Source organism: Balaenoptera physalus (genome assembly GCF_965194825.1).
Source record: "Balaenoptera physalus genome assembly, chromosome: 5".
NCBI classification, from domain to species: domain Eukaryota; kingdom Metazoa; phylum Chordata; class Mammalia; order Artiodactyla; family Balaenopteridae; genus Balaenoptera; species Balaenoptera physalus.
This window is the reverse complement of record NC_138884.1, coordinates 73,818,194-73,838,142: the sequence shown is the minus strand read 5'-3', so window position 1 is coordinate 73,838,142 and position 19,949 is coordinate 73,818,194. Positions and strand designations below refer to the sequence as shown.

General features: G+C 39.2%; 1 protein-coding gene across 1 annotated transcript in view; it reads right to left on the bottom strand.

Annotated features, from left to right (window-relative positions):
• SPINK2 (serine peptidase inhibitor Kazal type 2) overlaps window positions 1-19,949 on the bottom strand; it is a gene marked incomplete at its 5' end in the record, with an annotated part of 209,068 nt that overhangs the window by 186,571 nt on the left and 2,548 nt on the right. The window contains 1 exon segment of the mRNA XM_082461948.1: window positions 16,102-16,334. Coding sequence (XP_082318074.1) covers window positions 16,102-16,334 — 233 coding nt within the window.

Below are 19,949 nucleotides of genomic sequence, written 5' to 3'. Positions count from 1 at the left end.
TACAGGACAGGGGTGTGTTTCTGTGTGTGTGTGATTTTATATATACCACATAGTTACGGAGACTGTGTTCCAAAAGGTTAATATTGGTTACCTCTGGAGGCTAGTATGGGAAAGACTTTCACTTTTTAAATATATTTCTGTATATTTTTTTAAAAATAAATTTATTTATTTATTTATTTTTGGCTGCGTTGGGTCTTCGTTGCTGCACGTGGGCTTTCTCTAGTTGAGGCGAGCGGGGGCTACTCTTCATTGCAGTGTGCGGGCTTCTCATTGCGGTGGCTTTTCTTGTTGCGGAGCACGGGCTGTAGACTCACAGGGTTGAGTAGCTGTGACACGCGGGCTTAGCTGCTCCACGACATGTGGGATCTTCCCAGACCAGGGCTCGAACCCGTGTCCCCTGCATTGGCAGGCGGAGTTTTAACCACTGCGCCACCAGGGAAGCCCTCTGTGTAGTATTTTTAACTTTCTGAAAATCATATACCACTTTCATAAAACTTTTAAGCCAAAAATAACTACAGGACATAATGTAATTGTGGCACATTTATGTTATACAACTTCCCACTTCATTGCCTCTGTTCCATTTAAGAACAGAGGTCTGGGAATTTGGAGACAAGGCTTCTAGTCCAGACTGTTTTGCATGTATTCTATAACCTTGGGCAAGTTGGTTCGCCTCTGCAGGCCTCAGTTTCTTCCTCCCTAAGAGGGGTACTTAAGTAACAGTAGCTACTATTTCAGTGGTTTCCATGTGCCAAGTGCTGTGCTAAGCAGTTTCCTCACAGCAGCTCCATGGGTAGAGCATTATCCCCCTTTTCCAGATAAGAAAACAGAAGCTCAAGTAAGTGTTGGAATCAGAATTCAAATTCATGTTTAGCCCATCCCCCAAAGCCATGTTCTTTTCACTACACACTCTCCCAGCCACCTCTTGTCTCACGTCTCACAGTTTCCTGGCCCTAGAATACATTTAAATCCAGGACTTGACTCAAAATCCTCTATCTGGAAAACGCTATCTTTCTAAATTAAACTTAGGTCACTTTTGTTATTGCTATGTCTGTTCTTTTTTTTTTTTAAATGTTTTATTTATTTATTTGGCTGAGCTAGGTCTTAGTTGTGGCATGCAGGATCTTTAGTTGCGGCATGCCGGTTCTTTCAGTTGCGGCATGTGGGATCTAGTTCCCTGACGAGGGATCAAATCCGGGCCCCCTGCGTTGGGAGCACAGAGTCTTAGCCACTGGACCACTAGGGAAGTCCGTATGTCTATTCTTTATGTTACATCAAACTCTTAAGACAGAATGTCTCAACCTCAGCACTACTGACATTTTGGACTGAAAATTTCTTGGTTGTTGGGAGCTGGATGTCTTTGGCAGCATCCCTGGCTTCTACCCCGCTATATGTCAGGATCACCCACCCTTCAAGTTGTGACACCAAAAATGCTTCCAGACATAGTCACAAATGTGCCCTGGGGGAAAATCACCCAGGGTTGAAAATCAGTGTTCTAAAAGAAGGGAAAAGGCAAATTCCTGCATTAACCCTGGAGGAAAATTGTATTGAAAAGAGATGTGGAATCTTGTATTTTTACCTGCATGATTCTTGGACTCTACCAGCTCTGGCTAAAGTCAGCTCTAGTGTCTCACATTATATGCTCTGTGCAGAACACTGTACCAGTTACACATACATTACATATCCAAGATTTAGGGAAATGGGGAAGGAGAATAAACCTTGCCCTCTCAAAAATGTCTCTACTTCCTTAGTGAAATTCACCTTTGCCTGAGAAGAAATGAGCCACATGAGGCTGCTGAGTGAGAATGGATATTCAACAGGGAACAGTGGTAATTGAATACAATGCTGATTTTATTCCAACCAAATAAAGCAATACATAGGTCACCTGGGCAATAAGCTTAACTCAAGGGACAAAAGCCAAAAAACAAGGATTTTGTTGTTTTATCAGTCACTGCCCACTTACACAACTCATCTCAGGAAATATGGGTTAAAAAATCTCATGCATAGAAACATAGGAAAAGAGAAAAAGGGAAAAACGAAGTTCATCTAGTGTGCAGTTGAAGGTGGTTTCTCCAATTTCCTTTCTGGTCCATCAGCATGGTCCACTTCGGATTACCTTAATATCATGACCATCGTCCCTGCAAATCGAACAACCATAAAAACACATTTATTATTAAATTTCCCCCTCTACCCACCTTGAGTTCTTGTGGCTGAACTAAAAATAAAATGGACGCAAGACAGATTAACAGTAGAAAAAGAAATTTTCATTCTTGGCACGGAGGTCTCATAGAAATGGGACCTAATAAGTGACCAAAGCAGGCAGATATTATACTTTTTAGACAAAGAAACAAATCTGTGAGGAATTGACAAAGAAACTTAGGGTCTGGGAGCTTAATTAGTAAAGAATCTAAAAGCTTTGGCTTGGGGTAGTAAATTAAAGAAGTAACAAGGTTTGTTTATACAGGCTTTTCAGCTCTGAATTCCCTATGTTTGGTGATAAGAGTGTCCTTCTACCTCCAGATGCAGGGAATGCATCTTTCATATGATAGATTTATTTCCTCCTCTCAGGGAGACAGAGAGGAGGGTCAAAGTGTAACTCTTGCATCGGCTCTTTCTTAAGTAAATTTAATTCAAAATAATTAATATGGCATTGAGGCATATTTTGGGGTGGCTTGCCCTGGGCCTCAACAGTTCCCTCTTCTAAAACTTCCTTGGCAATCTCATATATTAAAAGTCAAGCTTATAGAGTGTTCCATCCCACTAAACCAGTCTCTCAGACTTGACAGTAAGTCAGATGAGTTAAGCTCATTACAGGTGATGCAGGTGGGGTCCCAAAGTTAGGCCTATGCTGCAGCAATCAGGCATTTAATAAGAGGCATATTGGAACCTCCCTGGTGGCGCAGTAGTTAAGAATCCGCCTGCCAATGCAGGGGACACAGGTTCGAGCCCTGGTCAGGGAAGATTCCACATGCTGCAGAGCAACTGAGCCCATGTGCAACAACTACTGAGCCTGTACTCTGAAGCCCACGAGCCACAACTACTGAGCCCTCGTGCCACAACTACTGAAGCTCGTGTGCCTGGAGCCCATGATCCACAACAAGAGAAGCCACTGCAGTGAGAAGCCCATGCACCGCAATGAAGAGTAGCCCCCACTCTCTGCAACTAGAGAAAAGCCCCAAAATAAATAAATAAATAATTTAATTTAAAAAAATAAATAAGAGACATGTCCATGGAAACAAAAGAAAAACAGAGGTTAATGATTGGAGCGATTATAAACCAGTTTCTGAGCCCAGGGGGCAGTCAGTTAAGATTTCTAGATGTCAGGTTCAAAGCATCTTTTGCAATTTGAAATGTCTCTGATGATGTCATCAGGTGTTCAGGTAAACTTTCTGAGTTGCTCATACAGCAACAGGCACAAAGATTGTTTAAATATGAGCTTTTGAAGTTTATATCAAGTTGTCTAGCTTCAGTTTGTAGGGCTTCAGAAAAGGCAGTTTTAGTTTTCAGTGATTTCAGATAAAAACAAATAGGACAAATTTGGAAAGGTTAGTTTGGAGAGTAATAGCCTGGATATAGGAGGAAACTTGAAGAATTCAGGATATAATCTAGTTTACAGGTAAATAACAAAACCCTCAAAGACAATGAACAGAACTAGAATTTGGTGTCTACAAGTGTGTATTATAGTTTCTGCTGAAACATAATTTTCTCTCTACAATTACCCCAGTTTTTACCAAAGATAGCCAAATTAGACTAATTTGTTTGCAAAATAAGTCTAGATTCAATAACCTTGGCCTGGTTGTTTACATAAGTACAGCAAGAATAGTGATTGACCATATAGACTATTTTAAGTCTGCTTTGCTGGAACTTTTTATGAGGAATCTCAGATTGAATTTTTTTTTTTAAGATTTTTTTGATGTGGACCATTTTTCAAGTCTTTATTGAATTTGTTACAATATCGCTTCTGTTTTGGTTTTTGGTTTTTGGCCGTGCAGCATGTGGGATCTTAGCTCCCTGACCAGGGATCAAACCCACACCCCCTGCATTGGAAGGCAAAGTCTTACCACTGGACCACCAAAGAAGTCCCTCAGATTGAATTTTTAATAGCCTCTCAAGGCTAAGAAGCCAAGCCAAACATTCGCCAACAGACTTTGCCCTGCAATAGGTATAGATTTGGGTGAATTCCTCTCTTCACGAGGTCCTCAAAAAATAAACTATTTCCTGGGTCTGCCAGGAAATGACCCTCCTTATTCACCTGATAAGGCTGCTGGGAACCCTGAAAGTAAGATACTAGGCTGTTTTTCCAAGAGGCTTTATTGGCTACATAAAGTCAACCTTAGTTTCTCAAAGCTGTCTGGTCATATCTGAGTCTATGCATGTCTCTCTCCAATATGACATTCCAGTCAAAGCGTTGATAATATTATATAATCAATGTTTCCAATTGTGTTTTGTTATAAGAAAAACAGATTCTTACTGAACTTATGCAAATAACTATATTGCCAAGAAAATAAGAGTACTCACTGAAGAGTTTCTGAATTCTGGAGGGATCCAGTAGAGGGAAAAAGATAAATGTTCCACTGCTGCTTAGAAACCTATAATGGACCAAATTGTTCTAAGTCACAGCTTAAGATAAAACAGAAAAAAGTCTCCTTAAATCTGGAGGAAAAAAAAATTTAAAAATCAGCAATGTTTCAAATTTTAATAAATCATAAAAAATTATAATTATCTTCCTCAGTTTATTTGGTCCCATAATTAATTCTTGCTCCACTTGATCTTCTGTTAGAAATTTTTTGAAGCCATCAGTTTCTCCATTAGGGTTCTGTAAATTCTTACCCAAGTATGATTTGAAAGTCATCAGAAACTTACATTCTAGAATACTTGTTAGATTCCTTTCCATGAATTCCCCTCAAGATAAAACACATTTGCAGAAAGCTTTTGTAAAAGCATCTGAGTAAAACAGTAACTGTGTGTAGATGATAAAAGACTTTAAAATGTCCATTATTGAAGATCTGATTCATTATAATGGAACTGATAAAGAAATTTAGTTATCTGTGAGACACATATCATTTTAAGATAATAACTAGAATTATGGCTAACATTATACTAAGACATATCCAAAGCTTAGGAATTTCAGTTATTTTCTAGAACATTTATGTTAATAACATTTACCCATACAATATGACCTAAGAAGGTTTATCATCATTTACTTGACATCATTCCTTGACAATGTAATTTAACATACAAAGTAAGCCTAATTAATTTAGTATCTCTTTTATAAGGAGAGAAAATAAATTTTTGAGGTGTTCCAGGGGCCCTCTGGAAAACCCCAAAATTATTTCCAGTTCAATAAGATTTCATTTAGAATTTGTTTTTTTGTGCAGTTTGTCAAAAATATCAAACGTTTTTAAAACACTTGGTCAAATAGGATCATGGGTCACTGAAAGAATACTGAGCTACCCATTTAATCAAAGTGACAAAGACATCCCTGGCAAATACAGAAAGTTAAATAGTTGTAAAAAGCCTTAGTTCTTTTAATATTGAAAAGACTTAGATTTGTGTGTGTGTGTGTCTTCTAAGTGATCAAAAATCTGATAAAGACAAAATATAGAATCTGTTTTTCTAGACAGATTAAAGGTAAAGAAAACTTTTTTTACAATTTCTTATTAAGACTAGACCAATAATCTAAGAAAACTTTGTCCTTTTAACAGAGATAAACACCAAATTTTAATTTTGCACAAGTTTACTTTTGATATTAAAACTCATTTACTTAATTAAATTCATTTCAGTCTTAGCCAGTCCTGATCACACATAAAATTCCTAAAGATTCTTTTTTTCATAAACCTTTTATAATTTTCTATGTTCATTTTATTTGTCCCTTGTTTTCTTTCCCATTTAGAAATAGCCAGCTTTAGGACAAAATCGCTTTCTTTTTCCTTAACAAAAGCACCTCTTGACCTTTTTTTAGCCCAAAACACATAATACTTCTTTTTTTATTTCTGGTACCTTTAACTACATATATTAATTAAAATTCTTAATCCTTTGAATCCTTAATTTTGGGGGGAAATAAAGAAGTAAACAACTGGGAACTGTATTAACATTTTGCAGCTTGGCAAACATAAATACATTTCATAATTTCTAGAAATATATGCCACTTCATAGCACAGTATTTCAATAAAGCACAAGCTATATCTATAATAGACCTAAACATAACACATCAAAAGTAGGTAAACTTAAACTTGTTTAGCAATTAATGTTTCTGTATTTTATCTTATTTGGAAATGATATAGACACTCAATGAATTCCCATCATTTAATTTAACTTAGCAAAACTCTAAGGTTGTAAATTAAATTACCAAAGAATTTAGAAAAATAGACATATCATAAAACAATTATAGTTAAAAGGCTCAGCTAAAAATTCTTATCTAATTTACATCTATTTAATTCACTTGTTTTTAACAATCATACTTAGTTTACTTATGAAAATTTCATGAGTCATTAAAGCAGCTATTCATTATCTTAAGGTTTTCTTTCGGGTTTTTTTTTGCTGGCAAAATTTGCAACAGAGACAACATTAAGCCCGTTTGACTAGCAAAACTAGGTAGAACAAAATTTTTTATCTGCATTGTATTTAATGCTTGTAACTCTGAAGACATACGTGTATTAATTAAACCAAAAAGCCTAAAATTAGCTTTTATTTATCAAAGATTATCCTAGAACTTGAAAAAATTTTGGGTTCTTATTATATTTTTGAGAATTTTAATATAAGTGCTTGTTTGTTTAGGCCAATTAAGTGGAGCTCTTCTAGAGGTAGAATACACTTATTACTGAGCATTCTACCAGGTAGAGTTATTAAGACCTCTTTTCCAACTAATAGTACAGGGTGTGTAGGTTGCCTGAACATGCCCTCTGACTTTAAAAGAACACAATATTCCACAGAGTTTAACTACTAAATATATTCTTTTTTGTTTAATTTTTATTTTATATTGGTGTATAGTTGATTTACAATGTTCTGTTAGTCTCAGGTGTACAGCAAAATGATTCAATTATACATATATCCATTCTTTTTCAGATTCTTTTCCCATATAGTTTATTACAGAATATTGAATAGAGTTCCCTGTGCTATACAGTAGGTCCTTGTTGATTACCCATTTTATATATAGTAGTGTATATATGTTAATCCCAAACTCCTAATTTATCCCGCTCCCACCTTTCCCCTTTGGTAACCATAAGTTTGTTTTTGAAGTCTGTGAGTCTGTTTCTGTTTTGTAAATAAGTTCACTTGTATCATTTTTTTAGATTCCACATATAATATCATATGATATTTGTCTTTCTCTGTCTTACTTATTTCACTAAGTATGATAATCTCTAGGTCCATCCATGTTGCTGCAAATGGCATTATTTTGTTCTTTTCTATGGCTGAGTAATATTCCATTGTATATATATACCACATCTTCTTTATCCATTCCTCTGTTGATGGACATTTAGGTTGCTTCCATGTCTTGACTATTATAAATAGTGCTCTAATGAACATTGGGGTGCATGTATCTTTTCAAATTATGGTTTTCTCCGGATATATGTCCAGGAGTGGGATTGCTGGATCATATGGTAATTCTTTTTTTAAGGCACCTCCATACTGTTCTCCATATTGGTTGTACCAATTTACATTCCTACCAATAGTGTAGGAGGGTTCCCTTTTCTCCACACCCTCTCCAGCATTTATTGTTTATAGACTTTAAAAAATTTTTTCATTATTTATTTATTTATTTATTTGGCTGAGCCAGGTCTTAGTTGTGGCACGCGGGATCTTTGTTGTGGCATGAGGGATCTTTATTTGAGACATACGGGATCTAGTTCCCTGACCAGGAATAGAAGCCAGGCCCCCTGCATTGGGAGTGCGGAGTCTCAACCACTGGACCACCAGGGAAGTCCCTATAGATGTTTTGATGATGGCCATTCTAACTGGTGTGACGTGATACCTCATTGAGGTTTTGATTTGCATTTCTCTTAATAATTAGTGATGTTGAGCACCTTTCCATGGGTTTTTTGGCCATCTGTATGTCTTCTTTGGAGAAATGTCTATTTAGATATTCTGCCCATTTTTGGATTGGATTGTTTGTTTTTTTGATATTGAGCTGCATGAGCTGTTTGTGTATTTTGGAGATTAATCCCCAGTTGGTCGCTTCGTTTGCAAATATTTTCTCCCATTCTGTGGGTTGTTTTTTGTTTTGTTTATGGCTTCCTCTGCTGTGCAAAAGCTTTTAAGATTAAGTAGGTCCCATTTAAAAATTTTTGTTTTTATTTTCATTACTCTAGGAGTTGGATCCAAAAAGATATTGCTGTATTTCATGTCAAAGAGTGTTCTGCCTATGTTTTCCTCTAAGAGTTTTATAGTATCCAGTCTTACATTTAGGTCTTTAATCCATTTTGAGGTTATTTTTGTTTATGGTGTTAGAGAATGTTCTAATTTCATTCTTTTTCATGTAACTGTCCAGTTTTCCCAGCACCATTATTGAAGAGACTGTCTTTTCTCCATTGTGTATTCTTGCCTCCTTTGTCATAGATTAATTGACCATAGGTGCATGGGTTTATTTATGGGCTTTCTATCCTGTTCTATTAGTCTGTGTTTCTATTTTTGTGCCAATACCATACTGTTTTAATGACTGTAACTTTGTAGTATAGTCTGAGGCCATGGAGCCTGATTCCTCCAGCTCCATTTTTCTTTCTCAGGATTGCTTTGGCTATTCGGGGTCTTTGGTGTTTCCATACAAATTGTAAAATTTTTTGTTCTAGTCCTGTGAAAAATGCCATTGGTAATTTGATAGGGATTGCATTGAATCTGGAGATTGCCTTGGATAGCATAGTCATTTTGACAATATTGATTCTTCCAATTCAAGAACATGGTATTCCATCTGTTTGTGTTGCCTTCACTTTCTTTCATCAGCATCTTATAGCTTTCAGAGTACAGGTCTTTTGCCTCCTTAGGCAGGTTTATTCCTAGGTATTTTATTCTTTTGATGCAGTGGTAAATGGGATTGTTTCCTTAATTTCTGTTTCTGATCTTTCGTTGTTAGTGTATAGAAATGCAGGAGATTTCTGTGTATTAACTTTGTGTTCTGCAACTTTAGTGAATTCATTCATGAGCTCTAGTAGTTTTCTGCTAGCATCTTTATGATCTTCTATGTATAGTATCATGTCATCTGCAAACAGTCACAGTTTTACTTCTTGTTTTCCAATTTGGATTCATTTTATTTCTTTTTCTTCTCTGATTGCCATGGCTAGGACTTCCAAAACTATGTCGAATAAAAGTCATGAGAGTGGACACCTTGTCTTCTTCCTGATCTTAGAGGAAATGCTTTCAGCTTTTCACCATTGAGTATGATGTGAGCTGTGGGTTTAGCATATATGGCCTGTATTATGTTGAGGTAGGTTCCCTCTATGCCCACTTTCTAGAGAGTTTTTACCATAAATGTGTGTTGAATTTTGTCAAAAGCTTTTTCTGCATCTATTGAGAATATCATATGGTTTTTATTCTTCAGTTTGTTAATGTGGTGTATCACACTGATTGATTTGCAGATATTGAAAAATCCTTGCATTCCTGAGATAAATCCCACTTGATCATGGTGTATGATCCTTTTAATGTATTCTTGGATTTGGTTTGCTAGTATTTTGTTGAGAATTTGTGCTTCTATGTTCATCAGTGATACTGGCCTGTAATTTTCTTTTTTTGTGGTATCTTTCTCTGGGTTTGGTATCAGGGTGATGGTGAACTCATAGAATGAGTTTGGGAGTACTCCTTCCTCTTCAATTTTTTGGAATACAGTAAGTCCCCTACATATGAATGAGTTCTGTTCCGAGAGTGCATTCATAAGTCAAATTCATTTGTAAGTCCAACAAAGTTAGACTAGGTACCCAACTAACACAATTGGCTATATAGTATTGTACTGTAATAGGTTTATAATACTTTTCACACAAATAATGCATAAAAGACAAACAAACAAAAAATAAAGAATACATTTTTTTTTTGGCTGTGTTGGGTCTTTGTTGCTGCACGCAGGCTTTCTCTAGTTGCGGTGAGTGGGGGCTAGTCTTCGTCATGGTGCATGGGCTTCTCATTGCAGTGGCTTCTCTTGTTGCAGAGCACAGGCTCTAGGTGCGCAGGCTTCAGTGGTTGAAGCACATGGGCTCAGTAGTTGTGGCCCTCAGGCCCTAGAGCGTGTGGGCTTCGGTAGTTGCAGAGCATGGGCTCAGTAGTTGTGGCGCGCAGGCTCAGTACTTGTGGCGCACGGGCTTAGTTGCTCCGTGGCATGTGGGTTCTTCCCAGACCAGGGATCAAATCCATGTCCCCTGCATTGGCAGGCATACTCTTAACCACTGCGGCTCCACAGTGGAAGGGAAGTCCCAAGAAAACAATTTTAATCTTACAGTACAGTACCTCGAAAAGTACAGTACAGTACCAGCTACATCACTGCTGCTTTTACGCTTGCTTCTGGACATCCTGGGCTTGAAATAAAGATACTGTGCTACTGTACTGTATACAGTACTGTACAGTAAAGTACACAAAAGCACGCCATTTGTATAGGATGCACACGTGTGACAGTGTACACCAGATACGTGAACTAACTCATGTGATTGGACACGTGAATGCATGTTCGCATCTTTGAAAGTTTGCAACTTGAAGGTTTATATTATGTAGGGGACTTACTGTAGTTTCAGAAGGATAGGTATTAACTCTCCTCTGAATGTTTGAGAGAATTCATCTGTGGAGCCATATAGTCCTGGACTTTTTTTTTGCGGGGGGGGCTGCATTGGGTCTTCATTGCTGCGCACAGCCTTTCTCTAGTTGCAGCTAGAGATTTGGGCTACTGTTTGTTGCGGTGTGTGGGCTTCTCATTGCAATGGCTTCTCTTGTTGCACAGCACGGGCTCTAGGCATGTGGGCTTCAGTAGTTGCAGCAGGCCGGCTCAGTAGTTGCAGCACGCAGGCCCTAGAGCACGTGGGCTTCAGTAGTTGTGGTGCGTGGGCTCAGTAGTTGTGGTTCGCAGCCTCTAGGGCACGTGGGCTTCAGTAGTTATGTCACATGGGCTTAGTTGCTCCGTGGCATGTGGGATCTTCCCGGACCAGGGATTGAAGCTGTGTCTCCTGCATTGGCAGGCGGATTCTTAACCACTGCGCCACCAGGGAGGTCCCTGGACTTTTGTTTGTTGGAAGTTTTTTAATCACAGTTTCAATTTCAGTACTTGTGATTGGTCTGTTCATATTTTCTATTTCTTCCTCGTTCAGTCTTGGAAGATTATACCTTTCTAAGAAATTGTCCATGTCTTCTAGGTTGCCCATTTTATTGGCGTGTAGTTGCTTGTAGTAGTCTCTTATGATCCTTTGTATTTATGTGGTGTTAGCTGTAACCTCTCCTTTTTCATTTCTAATTTTATTGATTTGAGCCCTCTCCCTTTTTTTCTTGATGAGTCTGGCTAAAGGCTTATCAATTTTGTTTATCTTTTCAAAGAACCAACTTTTAGTTTTATTGATCTTTGCTATTGTTTTCTTCGTCTCTATTTCATTTATTTCTGCTCTGATCTTTATGATTTCTTTCCTTCTACTAACTTAGGGTTTTGTTTGTTCTTCTTTCTTTAGTTGCTTTAGGTGTAAGTTTAGGTTGTTTGAGATTTTTTTGTTTCCTGAGGTAACATTGTGTTGGTATAAATTTCCCTCTTAGAACTTCTTCTGCTGCATCCCACAGGTTTTGGATCTTTGTGTTTTTGTTTTATCTGTAGGTATTTTTTGATTTCCTCTGATTTCTTCAGTGATCCATTGGTTGTTTAGTACTATATGGTTTAGTTTCCCTGAGTTTGTGTTTTTTACAGTTTCTTTTTATTGTAGTTGATTTCTAACCTCATAGCACTGTGGTCGGAAAAGATGTTTGATATGATTTCAATTTTCTTAAATTTACTTAGGCTTCCTTTGTGGACCAGCATGTGCTCTATCCTGGAGAATGTTCCATGTGCACTTAAGAAGAATGTGTATTCTGCTGCTTTTGGATGGAATGCTCTATAAATATTAATTAAGTCCATCTGGTCTAATGTGTCATTTAAGGCCTGTGTTTCCTTATTGATTTTTTGTCTGGATGATCTGCCCATTGATGTAAGTGCGATGTTAAAGACCCCACTATTATTATGTTACTGTCGATTTCTCCTTTCATGGTTGTTAGCATTTGCCTTATGTATTGAGGTGCTCCTATGTTGGGTGCATAAACATTTATAATTGTTATATCTTCTTCTTGGATTGATCCCTTGATCATTATGTAGTGCCCTTCTGTCTCCTGTAACAGTCTTTATTTTAAAGTGTATTTTCTCTGACATGAGTGTTGCTACTCCAGCTTTCTTTTGCTTTCCATTTGTATGGAATACCTTTTTCCATCCCCTCACTTTCAGTCTGTATGTGTCCCTAGATCTGAAGTGGGTCTCTTGTAGGCAGGGTATATATGGGTCTTGTTTTTGTATCCATTCAGCCAGTCAGTGTCTTTTGGTTGGAGCATTTAATCCAATTACATTTAAGGTAATTATTGATATGTGTGTTCTTATTACCATTTTGTTAATTGTTTTGGATTTGTCTTTGTAGGTCTTTTTTCTTCTCCTCCTCTTTTGTTCTTTTCTCTTGTGATTTGATGACTATGTTTAGAGTTGTGTTTGGATTGCTTTTTCTTTTTTGTATGTGTATGTATTGTAGATTTTTGGTCTGTGGTTATCATGAGGTTTTTATATAGCAGTCTATATATGTATTTATATATATGATTGCTTTAAGTTGCTGGTCTCTTAATTGCAAATGCATTTCCAATATCCTGCATCTGTGCTCTTCTCTCCTCATGATTCCTGGTTTTGACTTCCTATTTGTGTATGGATGATTTCCTACCTTTACTATATGTTTGTCTTTACTGGTGAGCTTTGTCATTGGTAATTTTCTTGGTTCTAGTTGTGGCCTTTTCTTTTTCATCTAGAGAAGTACCTTTAGCATTTGTTGTAAAGCTGGTTTGGTGGTGCTGGATTCTCTTAGCTTTTGCTTGTCTGTAAAGCTTTTTTTTTTTTTTTTTTAATTTGGCTGCGTTGGGTCTTAATTGTGGCATGCAGGATCTTCATTGCGGCATGCGGGATCTTTCGTTGCAGCATGTGGGCTCTTCATTGTGGTGTGTGGGCTTCTCACTAGTTGTTGCACATGGGCTCTAGAGTGCACAGGCTCAGTGGTTGCAGCACGCGGTCTCTTTAGCCGTGTAAAGCTTTTGATTTCTCTGTCAAATCTGAACAAGAGCCTTGCTGGGTAGAGCATTCTGGGTTGTAGGTTTTTCCCTTTCATCACTTTAAATGTATCATGCCACTCCCTTCTGGCCTGCAGAATTTCTGGTGAAAAAAACAGCTGATAACCTTATGGGGATTCCCTTGTATGTTATTTGTTGCTTTTCCCTTGTTGCTTTTAACATTTTCTCTTTGTCTTTAATTTTTGTCAGTTTGATTAGTATGTATCTCAGAGTGTTCCTCCTTGGGTTTATCCTGTATGTAACTCTCAGGGCTTCCTGGACTTGAGTGAGTTTTTCCTTTCCCGTGTTAGGGAAATTTTCAGTTATTATCTCTTCAAATATTTTCTCTCTCTCTTCTCCTTCTGGGACCCCTAAATGTGAATGTTGGTACACTTAATGTTGTCCCCAATGTCTCTTAGACTATCCTCATTTCTTTTCATTCTTCTTTCTTTATTCTGTTCTCTAGCAGTGTTTCCCACCATTCTGTGTTCCAGCTCACTTATGTTTTCTTCTGCCTCATTTATTCTGCTATTGATTCCTTCTAGTGTATTTTTAATTTCAGTTATTGTATTGTTCACCTCTGTTTGTTCTTTATTGATTTATTTTTAAATTTTATTTATTTATTTATTTATTGGCTGCGTTGGGTCTTTGTCGCTCTGTGCGGGCTTTCTCTAGTTGCAACGAGCGGGGTCTATTCTTTGTTGCAGTGCACTAGCTTCTCATTGTGGCTTCTCTTGTTGCAGAGCACGGACTCTAGGCATGCAGGCTTCAGTAGTTGCAGCACGTGTTCTCAGTAGTTACAGCACGCAAGCCCTAGTGTGTGTGGGCTTCAGTAGTTGCAGTGCATGGGCTCAGTAGTTGCGGTGCACAGACTCTATGGCTCGCAGGCTTCAGTAGTTGTGGTGCACAGGCTCAGTATTTGTGGCTCACAAGCTCTAGAGTGCAGGCTCAGTAGTTGTGGCACACAGGCTTAGTTGCTCTGTGGCATGTGGGATCTTCCCAGGCCAGGGATTGAACCTGTGTCACCTGCATTGGCAGGCAGATTCTTAAGCACTTTGCCATCAGGGAAGTCCCTCTGTTTGTTCTTTAAATCTTCTAACCCTTTGTTAAACATTTCTTATATCTTTTGGTTTGTGCCTCCATTCTTTTTCTGAGATCTTGGATCATCTTTACTATCATTATTCTGAATTCTTTTTCAGGCAGATTGCCTATCTCCACTTCACTTAGCTGTTCTTCTGGGGTTTTGTCTGGTTCCTTTGTCTGGAACATATTTCTCTGCCATCTCATTTTGTCTAACTTTCTGTGTTTGCGGTCTCTGTTCCTCAGGCTGCAGGATTGTAGTTCTTGGTTCTGATGTCTGTCCCCTGGTCGGTGAGGTTGGTTCAGGGGCTTGTGCAGGCTTCCTGGTGGGAGGGACTGGTACCTGCCCACTGGTGTGTGGAGCTGGGTCTTGTCCTTCTGGTGGGCAGGGCCATGTCAAGGGGTCTGTTTATAGGCAACCGTTGGCTCAGGACAGCTTTAGACAACTTGTCTGCTGATGGGTGGGGCTGTGTTCCCACCCCGTTGGTTGTTTGGCCTGAGTCATCCCAGCACTGGAGCCTGCAAGCTGTTGGGTGGGGCCAGGTTTTGGTGCCGAGATGGCGACCTCCAGGAGAGCACACGCCAATGAATGTTCCCTGGGGCCTCCGCCACCAGTTTCCTTGCCCCCACAGTGAACCACAGCCGACCCCTGCCTCCCCAGGAGTCCTTCCAAGACCTGTAGTTACATCTGGCTCAGGCTCCTGCGGAGTCACTGCTTTGCCTGGGACCCAGTGCACGTGAGAACCTCCCTCCAAGAGTGGAGTCTCTATTTCCCTCAGTCCTGTGGAGCTCCAGCACGCAAGCTCTTCTGGCCTTCAAAGCCAAATGCTCTGGGGACTTCTCTTCCCAATGCCAGAACCCCAGGCTGGGGAGCCTGACATGGGGCTCAGAACTCTCACTCCTGTGGGAGAACCTCTGTGATATAATTATTTTCCAGTTTGAGGGTTGCCCAGCCAGCAGGTATAGCATTTGATTATATCGCGAAAACACCCCTCCTACCATCTCGTTTTGGCTTCCACTTTGTCTTTCAGTGTAGAATATCTTTTTTGGTAGGTTCCCATCTTTTTTGTCGATGGTTGTTCAGCAGTTGGTTGTGATTTTGGTGTTTTCGTGAGAGGAGGTGAGCTTAAGTCCTTCTACTCCCCCATCTTGTTTCCTGAGGGACAGTGCATTCTGAGGGAACTTGATGCTCTGGGACATCCCTGTTCTCCTTCAAGTTGTGCCAGGATGGGTGGGGTTGTTTATGGGCTGGGGTCTACATGGCAGGGCCTCAGCTCCATGACCTGCCTCAAAACCCAGAAACAGCTACCATTCCTTTCCTTGTTTTCTTTCATTCCTCTGAAGACACACTGATTCATTACTCTGGAACTGTCCCTAGACACTGGGTGGCAGACCCAGGTCTTCTTTCTCAGTGCCCAGCACAGGCTCGACCAACGGGTCTGCAAAGTGCACTGCAGCTACAATCCTAAATATATTCTTAATTTTTGGAAACTACCCATCCCTGATAGTACATCACTTAATTGTCTGGTCTATAACTGATTAATCACACACCTTATTCTCTAACTTTGACCTAGAAAATGCACTGGAGGATTCTGTGTTTTTTAAAATGTCAGTCTTAAAACAGAACTACTTATGTCACATTTGATTCTTATGTCCAAGAAAAGAGTCACAACTTCCTAAGTAATCAAAATTCATGAGAAGAACTAAAGAAAACTTGGCTAGTTTATACTGTAAAATTGTTACCTGATTTTCATGCACAGAGTACACTCATTGGGATAAGTGGACATGTCGCTTCCACACACAGGGCTAAAGTCCCTGGGACATCCTGGTAATTTATACTGATTGCAGTTTGGCTGGAAAAGAGAAAGGAAGACAAATTGGAAATACCTTGAGACGTTCTCATCACAAAATAGCTGAGGGGAGGACAAAGTCCCAAGTTTCCCTAGATTTCCTAGAAACAGCCTACAGAAAGATTTCTATTTTCCACAAAAAAAAAAAAAAAGGTTTTTCTAATGCAAAAATCAGATGCAGTGTTGAAGTAATGGGTCAGTACCTGCTATGTAAGAAAAGGACCTCAGAGGAAGGTTCTGTCTGGCTGATTTTTAAATGAAAGTCCAAGATATCACCAAACCTACTTTACTATCCTCCAGCTTCATAATTAGCTCTTCACTACCATCTCCATGAGAATGTCCTGTTACATTCCACCTAATCCCTGGGCATAATGCCCAGACACACTCGGGAATCCTGTCTGGACTTTTAAGATACTGGCATTGAAGCAACAGCATTAAAGAAAGCAGTAGGTTCAGAATTAGATCTCAGGGGTTGTTATGGGTTTAATTGTGTCCACCCAGAAAGATATGTTAAAGTCCTAACCCCCAGTACCTCAGAATGTGACCATATATGGAAATAGGGTCTTTATATAGGTAATCAACTTAAGGTTAGTAGAACTGGCCCTAATCCAATATGACTGGTGTCCTTATAAAAAGGGAAATATGGACAGAGTTACACACAGAGGGAAGATCATGTGAAGACACCAAGAGAATGCCATTAACTAGCCAAGGAATGCCTGAGGCTACCAGATACTAGGACAGAGGAATAGAACAGATTCTCCCTTGGAAGGAAGCAACCCTGCCAACACCTTGAGTTTGGACTTCTAGCCTTGAGAACTGTGAGACAGTGCATTTCCGTTGTGTAAGATATCCAGTTTGTGGCTTTATTACGGCAGCCCTAAGAAACCGATAATGGGGTCATGGAACTCAACCCTCAGATTCAATGGAATCGAGGCCAGAGACGTAACATGTCTTATGCATAGCCACTAGTCTCTAGCAGGGCCAGGACTAGAAATGGTCACAATGGTCACACTATGATGTGCAGAGTCCCACTTTAATAACAGGTTAAATATATGGCCTGCCGTATTTCTGTTTGTGTGTGTATGTTTTAGTAGAAACCGTTCCTCACTTCAGAGTAAGTCACCCTGTTTAGCATTCTTAATAGATGAACTACACATTTCTACTGATATCTGGATTTATAAAGAGTTAAGCAGGGCTGGCCACGGGCCAAACTCTAAAGTAAAGAACTTTTTTGACTCTTTCCATCCTCCATTCAGCCCTCTATCTCCATTTAGGAGCCTGATGTGTTCTTGCTGCCCCAGCTTCATTAAGATGTTGCCTTCCAGGGCTTCCACAGGAGAGTAGATGCCCTCTTATCCAATGAGATTGGGACAAGTGGTAATTGCTCACTTAATTGAAAAAGTCAATTAACAGGGAAACAATAACAAAAAATACATTTTCTCTTAAAACATAAAAGAAAACAGATGCCACTCTTTTGATGTAAGACAATGACAAGGCACATGGTCAGCTGTAATGCTGCCTACACTAAGATAACCTCACTTGCAAGCTAGGTATGACCATATGATCAAGGTCAGGCTGATGGGATACAAGTGCAATTATTGTGTAGTAGCTTCTGGGAACCTCCTTTAAAAGAAAGTTGGTACCTGTCCTCTGCTTCCCCCAATTCTTATTCTCCTTTGTCCATTCCTCCATCCTGCTCCTGGGTGCATGGAGTGCTACTTTTTATCCTACAGACCGGGAGGCCAAAGGCCACATCCTAAGATGGCAGCTCTGCGAGCTGTTATTTTGAGTCATTGTTTCTTGCAGCTGAATCTAATCCTACCTGACATAAGACATAAGGCTATTCCTATGAATGTTTCAACTAATTAGAGTTCTGTGCACTGTCACTGCAAAACTCATACACATAATAAACCACCTATGATTTCCTGTTTCGGTTTCTTTAAAAATGGGATTTCTCAACCCCATTCATATTTTGGACCAGATAATTCTTTGTTGTGTGAGGCTGCCCTGTGCATTGTAGGAAGTTTAGTAGCATCTCTGTTCTCTATCCACTAGATGCCATTAACAACTCCCCAGTTAGACAATCAAAATGACAGTCTAAATGTCTTCTGGCAGGTAAAACTACCCATTTTAAATATTGTGAGAATTTAAAGACACTGTTACAACAAGGTAATGTACAATTAAAAAGTAATTCCCCAATTATTTACCATTGTTTTACCTACACCTAATTCAAGAGCAATTTTTTTTGTTTTTAGCGTTTTGTCTTTTAGCAAGTCTTTCAAAAGCATTTGACCCAGTTCTCATATAAACAGCTTATCTCTTTACACTCATGTTTATGCTGTCTTTACATTTTTAATTAAAATAAGACTGGAGACTCACATAACAGGCTTGTGAACACACACACTTGAATCTTGGTGAGAATACAACTCCACTGATGGAAATATTCCACTTTACAAGAGAGTAGTCGTACAAGACAGTAGTCTATCTACAACCAGTGAGTGAGTGATCTACTGTGGAAACTGTTCAGAGAGAAAGGAGAGGGTGGTATGTGAGTTGCTTAAATGGAAGATGCCAGAGTGAGTATTTGCTGTTATTATCCCCATTTTTCTGAAAGAAAATCAAACCCAAGAAAACTGAGTCATCTGAGCAAAAGTATTATTGGGCACCCATTAAGTGCTGAAGATTGGGCACCAAATAACAAGACATCATCCTTGACCACAAAATATACAGTTTACTGGAGGGAGACAGACAATTACAATTCAGTGCTCTGATGGCTAGTGAAGAGCACTGGATCTGGAGTCAGAATGCCTGGGTTGGAACCACAGCTCCACCATTTCCATGTGACCTTGACCAGGGGGATAATAATGGTACCTACTTTTAGTGCTATAAAGGATTAAGTGAGTTATTCTATACAAAGAATTTAGAACACTGTCTGGTATCTAAGCATTCACTGTTGAAGGAAACCAGGCTATGTCACCCCCAAAATATGGCTCTTTGATATAAAAATTATTTTGAGCTAAAGGCAGTTAAGGTGCAACTCTCTCTCCCTTCCCCTTTTCTGCCTAAAGGCAGGATATAAATTCTCCTTTACTGGAGGTGACTCTGGACTCTTATCAGCCCAGAAATGGCACCTGAGGAATCTGCAAACAAACCTTACCCCATTAGTTTCCTCCCATTATTTATCTTCCCACTGTTTGCCACCCTTGGAAGCCTAAAACCATTTTCCTTTGTCCTGTCATTTATCTACAAACTTATTGCTCTCTGGTAAAGATGCTACATAAGGCAGATTTCTAAGCCATCTCTTTGAATTACTCATCTCTGAGTGCTCCCATGTGTACGCACAATGCACTTGTTAATAAACGTTTGTTTATTTTTCTCTTGTTAACCTGTCCTTTGTTATAGGGGCCCCAGCTGAGAACTTAGAAGGGTAGAGGAAAGATTTTTTTCCTCCCCTACACTAGCATGGTGGTGATGATAATGCAGTGTAGTTTGAATGGAAGCACAGAGAAAGTGCATTTATGTCTGCTTTGGAGGAAGAAAACAGGGTGAGAAAGTTTCCTGGACATCCAGGGAGCCAAAGAGTAAGCTCTGTAACAATTGGCCCCAAATGGCCAGGACTTGATTAGGGAAACTGATAGTTTCCTAAATTTTGTCCCTGCTTCCAACTTAGGCCCAGTCAGAGAAAGCCAAATATGTTCTTCTAACAATTCACATAGGATGCCTGCTTCTAGTTACCCACCT